This window comes from Grus americana, chromosome 15, assembly GCF_028858705.1.
Source record: "Grus americana isolate bGruAme1 chromosome 15, bGruAme1.mat, whole genome shotgun sequence".
Lineage (NCBI taxonomy): Eukaryota > Metazoa > Chordata > Aves > Gruiformes > Gruidae > Grus > Grus americana.
Genome location: NC_072866.1, coordinates 5,783,871 through 5,792,360, shown reverse-complemented (window position 1 = coordinate 5,792,360; position 8,490 = coordinate 5,783,871). Strand labels below are relative to the sequence as shown.

At 50.4% G+C, this 8,490-nt stretch overlaps 1 protein-coding gene across 3 annotated transcripts in view; it reads left to right on the top strand.

The window, feature by feature from the left end:
* The first annotated feature begins 1,109 nt into the window (after positions 1 to 1,109).
* Positions 1,110 to 8,490, top strand: part of USP7 (ubiquitin specific peptidase 7) — a 73,554-nt gene continuing 66,173 nt past the window's right edge. The window contains exon 1 of one of the 3 annotated variants that reach the window (XM_054842684.1): positions 1,110 to 1,750. In XM_054842684.1, coding sequence (XP_054698659.1) covers positions 1,669 to 1,750 — 82 coding nt within the window. In that variant the 5' untranslated portion in view covers positions 1,110 to 1,668. Of the gene's footprint in view, positions 1,751 to 2,035; positions 2,055 to 2,239; positions 2,259 to 8,490 lie in introns of those variants that run through there. The other 2 variants (XM_054842687.1, XM_054842686.1) reach the window with 2 other exon arrangements.

The window sequence follows — 8,490 nt, the reverse complement described above, 5'->3', positions numbered from 1 at the left end:
CCTCCCCACTCCTCTTTCACCCCTAAGCGAAGCTGCTCCCTTCGACGCTCTGCCCCCGAACTGCATCAGCCAGGTGTTATCTATTCATCTGCACCCCTGCCTTCTCCTACATCAGAGGAAAACAGACAGTCTCTTCTCTGGGAGGGACTACATCTCCCAGCACAACACAACGCTCGTGAAAAATAGTGGTATCCAGGCGAGGAACAGCCTTGTTTACAGCAGATTTCTCTTTCCTCACACCATACAAAGATGCCCTTTATCCACCTGCTCATGCCCTACAAGCGAGGCAGCCCAGGGACGCGGGGCAGCGGGGCGTCCCGTCAGCCCTGAGCAGGGCCCACCTCAGGCACGGCCAGTGCGAGTGCCCCCCGCCCGGCCGTGCCCTGGCTCCGGGGCCGTAGCACAGCACCGGGAAGGGCCCACCAGGCCCCGAGCCCGGCACCCCGCACCCAGCCGCGCACACGCCGGCCTGGCCGTAAGGCGGGAAACGTGCCCACTGTGGGCACGGAAGCCCCCGGCGCCCACGCGAAGCCCGGCGGGCCCCCCGCGGGGCCTGAGGTGCCAGGGCCGGCCCGCAGCCCCCCGCCAGGCCCCGCCGGGGGTGGGGGGGCAGCGCCCTCGGCCGCCAGAGGGCGCGCGGTGGCGGCGGGGCGCGGGGCAGCGCGGCGAGGCGCTGCCCGGTGAGGCCCGGGACCCCCGGCAAGGCGAGCGCAGGGCGTGGCTCCGGGCCTCCGTCAGGTGCAGCCGGAGCCTCGGCGCCGGGCCAGCGGGAGCAGCGGGTCTCCGCCGCAGCGGCCGGGAAGGGCCCGGCACTTCGGCCGGCGGGCAGCAGCGCCGCGCGGGGACCCTCGGCGGCGGCCGCGGCGCTGCCCGTACTGCGCGCAGGTGGCAGCGGCCTGCGGGGAGGCCGCGGCGAGCGCCGGCGCCCGAGCCCGGCCCCTGTGGCCCCGCCCCTCCGGCCTCCTGTGGCGGCGGCGGCTGCTGTTCCCGGGGCGGCCGCGGCGCTGCCTCCCCCTCCCCGGCTCGCTGGGCTGCCCCTCATGCGGATGTGACATTTCACGGCGTTTACTGCAGCCGCCATTTTGAGACAGAGAGCGCTGGCGGCGGCGGAGCGGCACCAGCGCGCCGGGGCACAGGCAACAGGGGCGGCCCGCGGGCCGGGAGCAGCGAGCCGGGCGTCGGCCAGCGGCTGTGCCGGGGCGCTGGGGGGGGCGGGAGGGCAGAGGAGGGGCCCCGCGGCGCCTCCCCGACTTCGCAGCGCCGGGGACACCTCGCCGGGGGAGGGGGAAGCGCCGGGCGCCGCCGCCGGGCCCTGACTCCTGGTCTCCCGTCCCCCCCCCTCCCCTCCTCCCGGTCCCCTCCCCTCCGGCCCCCGGGGAAGCCGCCACCCCCGGCCGGTCCCTCCTCCCCACCCCTTTCCCCCGACCGGGTGCCGCCGCCGAGATTGGGCGAATAGCGAGCAAATACGTGCGCGTCTCGCTGCCTCCGCCGGCTGCCCGCTCCCTGCCCGCCGGAGCCCAGCCGCAGCCCCCCGAGGCGGGTGCCCAGTCCCGGCCGCTGCCCAGGCCCCGCCGCTCCTCCGCCCCTTCCCCTCCCGACACAGGCCTGCAGCCCCCAGCGGGAAAGGCCCAGGCCGCCGCCGAGCCAGAGCCCCAGCCCCAGCCCGACATGAACCACCATCAGCAGCAGCAGCAGCACCAGAAGCCCGGGGAGCAGCAGCTGAGCGAGCCCGAGGACATGGAGATGGAAGGTAAAGCCAGGGACGGGCAGGGCCCCGCGCCCTCAACTCTGAGGAGAGTTTCCCCCCCCTCGCCCCCCTGCCTTGCTGCCGGCTCCCCGGGCGCCGCGTCCCCCTCGGGCAGCCCCCGTCCTCCCGCCGCGGTAAACACGCGCCCGGCCCTCCCTTCCCCTGCGAGCAGGGGCGGCCACTGCTCGCTGTCCCGTGCCCGGCCGCGGCCAGCGCCGGCAGCCGGGGTTCCCCCTCCTGGGGCGCGGGGAGCTCTGCCCGGCGGTGCTTCGGCGGGAGCGGGGGTACGCTGGGGAAAGTTGCGGCGGTGAGGAGCGGTGTGGGGCCGGGGGAGGCGGCCCGGGGGAGGGGGGGGTACGGGGGGGGACGACTCTGCAGGAATTTGCATCGCGGGAGGGGGAGGGTGTGGGGAAGCGCTGCTACAAAAGGGGACCCGCTCCCCCGGGGCGAGGCGTGCGGCCGTGAGCCCGGACCTTCGGCCTGGCGGCGACCGGGAGCCTGCCGTCGGGAGGTGAGCCGGGGGTGGGGAGGGGGGCGGCGAGGGGGCGCGCAGCCGCGCCCTGAGGGCGCCCGTCCGGCCGGCCTGGGAGGGGGACATGGGGGTCCGTCTCAAAGTAGTTGTGATTTCGAGGGGGGGGTTTGGCGTTCTTCGGGAAAGGGGACGCGACTTGTCCCGAGGGCTGCCCGGCCCCGGGCGGTGAACGGTGGGCTGCGGGGCCTAGCCCGGCGCCGGCGTCCCCCGCTCCCGCCGGCGGGGTGGGCGGTGGGCTTCAGCCCTGCCCTGCCCGGGGCCGTGCGGGGCGGCGCGGCGGCTCGGCCCGGCCGCTCATTGTATGCAGGCAGGCACGCTGCTCGCCATTTTTAATTAACTCTCCTCTGAGGGTTATTTACAGAAACCGCTGCCGGCCGGGCCTAGCGCGGGGTCGGCGGGCTGCGCTGGCCATGTGTAGCGCCTGCACAGCCCTCGGCCCGGATCCTGCACCGTCATGCAGTTGCGCTGGTTTCATAAAGGAGGCACTACATTTTTCAGGCTTGTTCCCTACTCCCGTCCGGTGTAGTCTCCAGTGGTGCCTTTAGCTTTTTTTTTTTTGGGGCATTGTGTTGTTATTTTTACACACCCTGCCCCCTTTGAACGACACCTTCCGTGTGAATTGAACGATGTAAAATTATTTTGGGTAAATGTACGGCGGGGATTTTGTTCCCTAAGGAAGGGCAGCCACAGTATGCTGCTCATACTGATGGTATTTGACTTGGAGGTCAAAAACACCAACTACCCAAATATCGTTCAGAATGCCTGGCCGTGAAGATGCCAATTCTGTTACGACCGTTTTAATCAACAGTGACATAAATATTCACCAACACAAGATATTTTGCTTGGAAACGTGTCAATCGGCTTAGCAAATGTACCTTTTTGCTAAATAGTAGCCGTTGAAATTAGGAGAAGCAAAGGTGTTTTAGTGGAAGTTTGTCACAGGGACTGAGATTACATTTCAAGATTAGAAGGTCATTACATAAAGCCTTGCTTTCTTAAACATAAATATCTATTTCATAAAATAATAGCTAGAACTTATTTACTATCAGAGTAACTGGTTTTGGTTTTGTTTTAGAAAAACCTCCAAACTGGTGTTTATATGCTGTGTGACAAACACATAAAAGGAGGTGATATAAAATAAACCTCATATTTGTTTGTATGCATACAAATATTAACATCTTGTGGGTTATATTTTCCAGCAGATTGTTTGATAGCCTTTAGAAATCTGCTTTTTCTCAATATCCTTTTCAAGTCCTTTAGCATATTGACTGTATTTAATGTTTTTATTTTGATGTTTATGGGCTTTATGCTTTACCATGCTGGGCACACTGTGAAATGCTGAATATTTTTAGGCAGTTTAAAGGTGTCCTGAACTTCTCTGGATTGCATCCCCTCTGTCAGTGGGAATACAGGAGTCCAAAATACATGGGGAAGTCCCTTTGATGGTTGTGGAAATCTTGTGCTGGTGGCCACCTCCGTTGGAGGGGTGAGGAAAGAGTCTCTGTGTATATTAACTTAGTGACGCTGAGAATACACTGTTATCTCAGAAATCTATTTGAGATCTATTAGGCTGCACACAGCTGGTTCCGGGTGATAGTAGGAACTTGCTAATTTGTGAGAGTTTACAAAACTGTCCATTTATGCAAAAACAAAACAAAAAAAGTTTAGCCTTTGGAATTTTTTGGCAATGCTTTTCTTGAGAAATATGTTAAGTTTACAAGATTGCAGAGATCAGATTATTACTAACTTTTAATAAAAGTTGAAGTCATGCGTATATATTCATTTGGTGTGTAAAACAATGTTCATCATCTTAATGTATGGCTGTTTATGCTTTCTTAAGAGAGCTGCTTTCAAGCAGTGAGGAAAATAATAACACGTAGTTAGCTTAATTTTAACATGTACAGAACAGTGTCGGATGCCATTCTTCAGTGAGTGATCACGTTAGATTTAGGAGGTATGTGAAGAATGCACAGTGGAAAATTGCACATCTTGATTTTGAATTATGTGAGGGTTTGCTTATTCTGTGTACAGCTATAATAGATGAACAGTTTTTGAAGAGTGAAATAACTATTTCAGATGTAGTAATAAAAGTGTGGAATTAAATTCTTTAGCGTTAGATCAGATATGGTATTTTGAGTGTCTGCTCTCATGTCCCTGTTTTTCTCCCTTCCCTTTCCCTTCTGACTAATTTACTCTTCCTTGATGACCTTATGGACACTCTGCGTAAATGAAAGTAGTACTAGATAGGGCTGTCAGACTTTAGGAGGGAGGAAAACATTCCCTTTAGAAAGAAAAATTAATCTCTGCGTCATGAAGGAAAGAAGCAACAACAGCCTAGGTAAGGGGCAGGTACCTGCTCAGCGGGACCAGGTGTGATGCAGGCTCACCTACTTGCAGTACTTAGCTAGAATGCTGTGGCGTTACAAATCACTTCTTTGTCTATTTAGTCTTCTGTTACCTGGGGATGTTGTTTATAATCAGCTTTAGCCTTACCGAGGCTTAGCAGTAGTGATAGGTGCACAGAGAAACTTCATGAGAACTCTCCGAAGAGGTTGCGTCCCCTTGGCTCAAGGCAAGTGCTTCCTCTAGCTGAGGGTGCAGTTGGACAAACGCAGCGTTTGCTGCTGCTCGTTTTCATCTCGTGCCACGCCAGTGGTTGGGCTAGTGCACCTCCCTGTGACTCTGAAATGCTCAAAATGAAAAACAAGAAGTGAGGTTTTAAAATGTAGTTTAGGTTTTTAATTTGGTTCACCCTGCAGCCCCATTTAGTGTTGTATGAATCTGGTGAAGGTTTGGCATTGGGTATTGGGAAGGAACAAGATGGGCTGCTTGAGGTGGCAAGGATGCTGGCAGTTATCGGGCCAAATTCTGTCACTAGTCGCATGTGCACCCCTTGTCCTTTGCAGCATTAAAGCGTGTGATTTTGGCTGCTGTGGCTGCCTTTGAGCTGACACAGAGTGGGTGTGTGCACATGAGCCATTGGTGCCTGAGTTTTAGGTAAATTAACGGTTTGGGGTGGTGATTAGTAAATTATCCTGTAGAAATTCTGAAGAGTTTATTCGTATGCTAAATAAGTTTAGTGGAAAAAATAAATAAGAGCTTTTCCATACTGTAAGTAGGGTACGTAGGTTGCTTTATCATGCAAAGAATTATGTCTGTTTAGTTGTTAGTGAGTTGCTCTATAAAGTGTAATTGAATCCAAGTCCCGATACTTTATATATGCTTCCTCTGTAACGTCTTTTCACAAATGTGTCTGAGCTTCCAAGAGCTTGGCTTTATACAAATCTACAGTTACGTATTTCATAAAGTTTTTTCATGGAATATCTCACTTGCAGCTTATAACTGTAAGTTTCCCTTGTTTATAGTTTGGATCTGCTTTTTTGTAGGTTCACCCTCTGCCCATAGTTACATACGTATGCGTGTTTCGCATTATGGAATTTTCTTTTCCAAAGTAGCCAGCACAAGCTTATCAAGACAGCGTCACAGTCTGTGAACATGCGGTGACTGGTAGTTCAGGTTGCACGCTTGTGCTCTCCTTGTGTCAGCTCCGCAGCCTCTCAGGTGATGCCGTCTTTTAAGTTTTTCCCTAGTTAGGGCAATTTAAAGTTGAGATTTGAATTCCAGGTGAAATGATGCAAGATATTTACAAAAAAAAGAAAAAAGAAAAAAAAAGACGTGTGTGTGTGTATATATATATATGTGAAAAGTTTAAAATTGCACTTTCCTGCAGTTTCCATGCAACTGAAAGTGTGCATTGCTTGCTGTTCATTCCCGTTTTGCTCGCTACTGACAGAATTTACTAGATTTCTGACCCACTGTGTGATACTGGTCTCAAGTATGTAACTTATTTTTTTGCCGGTCTTCTGAATGCTTGCTTCCCTCTCATTAGTATTCTCAATAAGTCCTCATTAGTATGCTCAATTCCTGGCAATTTAATATCATTTGCATACATAACACAGTGTTCATTTCTTTTTTTTCCCACTTCCATGCCTTTCTCCTGAAGGCCTGTATCCCTTTTTTCCCTGAGCTCCTTCACTGTCTTCTATATTGCTTCTAGCCAAGTGGTGATAAAGTGAGGCTGTGTGTTTGAGAGGAGAATATGCAGACTAAATTCATCATATTACCATGGGTATCTGCTTCTTAATGTGTTCTTCCTACCCCTTTCCCTCTCCAGCCTCGACATTTTTCCATGAAATAGATGATGCTCATGTGAAGGGAGATAAAAATGCTGATGCAGCAGACAACAAGCAAAATTAAGTTAATTCTGAGGTTATACGTAGAGTGAAGAACCAGGCTTGACCCCTTACTCCTAGTAATGATAATGTTTAGTACCTCTGGAAACCGCATGCTTGGCCTTGGGAAAAGATGTGCATTGCATCGTTCTGAGCCACTTCATGCCAACAGAGAAAGCAGCGTCGGTGACTTCTGAAGAGTGCTAACTATGTCTACAGTTTCTTCTGTGCATTCTTCGTGAACTGGGTGCTCAATAGGTCATCAGATTTAGTAAGCTTTCTGTGAAGAAGTGGAAAATGTGTGTAAAATTCAGAGGGAAGTATAGATAGCATGCTATTCAGGATGCATGAACTATATACATCAGACTTCCTTACTGCACTCCAGTTGTCCCATGCTATTGACTGAATTCAGAAGAGAAATCAAATCTGATTCCTGTCACTAGTAGGTCACTATAGTAAGTAGCAAGTTGTTTGTGTAAAAATAGTATAAGCCCAAACTTTAAAAAAATGAGATGGAGATAGTTGTTTGAGACTAATTGAATCGGTTTCATTGCTGCAGAATAATTTATCACAAGAAAATCTAAACAGTGTATCCAGCATGTAGCAGTTAAACCAGTTTAGCCAGTATATCTTGCGTGACATCATTCGATATTTGGGGTAAGGGTGAAAATGAACTGGTTTAGAGCTTGTGAAGCATCCAATTTTTCTTAAATGATAATAAATTTAAAATAGGGCATTGTTTGCTTTAGTTCGTGCTCTGAGGTGTCTCAGATCAGTTGCTTTAACTTTGTGTCTTATGGCTGTAAAATGTTGATTGTGAAGGAGTGAAATATTGGGTGGCTTGCAATACAAGGCATTCATAATCCATAGCAAGTGCACTTTTTTCCCTCAAATACATATGAATATTAATATATATAAATCTGCTGTGTGCTAGTTTGACATTACCAGCAACAGGATTAACAGTTATTATAAAGTGTCTTGGCAAGTAGAATGGGGGCAGGAGACTGGCTATCTCATTTGTCAAGTTATTAAATATGCAGTGTTGTTTTTTGAAACTTTATTGGTCACTTAAGGTAATATACTTTGCTCCCATGGTTTTAGGGTTTCACTTTGATACACTAGCAAAAAGAGTAAAAGTGCACCTAATCAGTGGCAACGGCTGTAGCATAATGTATCTGCGCATATTGTTGCAGGCTTAGACTTAGCAGAAATATTAAAATGGTTAAACCATTTTTTTTTTCCAGCTTGGCCTACTGATTGTAGTAGAACAAGCTCTGTAAGTTTAGAAACATTGAATGGAGTTTGAATGACTTGCCAGCAAGATGAAGAATGGTCAGCTTGGTAATAATGTTTTATTCTGAGTTATATTTGCTTTGTTTCCCTGAGAAGGCTGAGATTTTGTTAACTAGTAATAATAAAGCTTCTGGAAATTGGTAGACCGAATTTGAAAATACTGAAACTGTACTGAATATTTGCAGTTTGGGGAGGACAGTGTTAAGTCTTTTACCGTAATGCCTAGGAATCTTTGGGATTCTCTTAGTGTGTAAAAACACATTTGAAGACTGTTTTATATTGATCTTAATATGCATCTAGAATAACACAGCTTGATTGTTCAGCATAGCAGCATGTGCATATTTGTTAGGCAAAATATCTTAAAAAAATTTGAGATTAAAATTAAATGGTAAATTTTGATAAAACTGAAATTCCGTGATGTAATCAATATAGTATATCTAAGTTTGGTTTTAATTGCTGTTTGGCAGCTGTTTTAAACATTACTGAAATAACTCATTCCTGACCCATCTAATAGTGAAGATCTAAACAAACCCATCAGGCTTGGTAGCATCAGACATCTTAGGAGAACAGGACTTTCAGTGTCTGCAAACCTGGAGTTCTCCCTGACTGCAGGTGGAAAGCAAGCTCCAGAGCGATGCCACTCAGAGATGCTGTGCCAGGAGCATCGTGTTTAAGGTGGGGAAGAG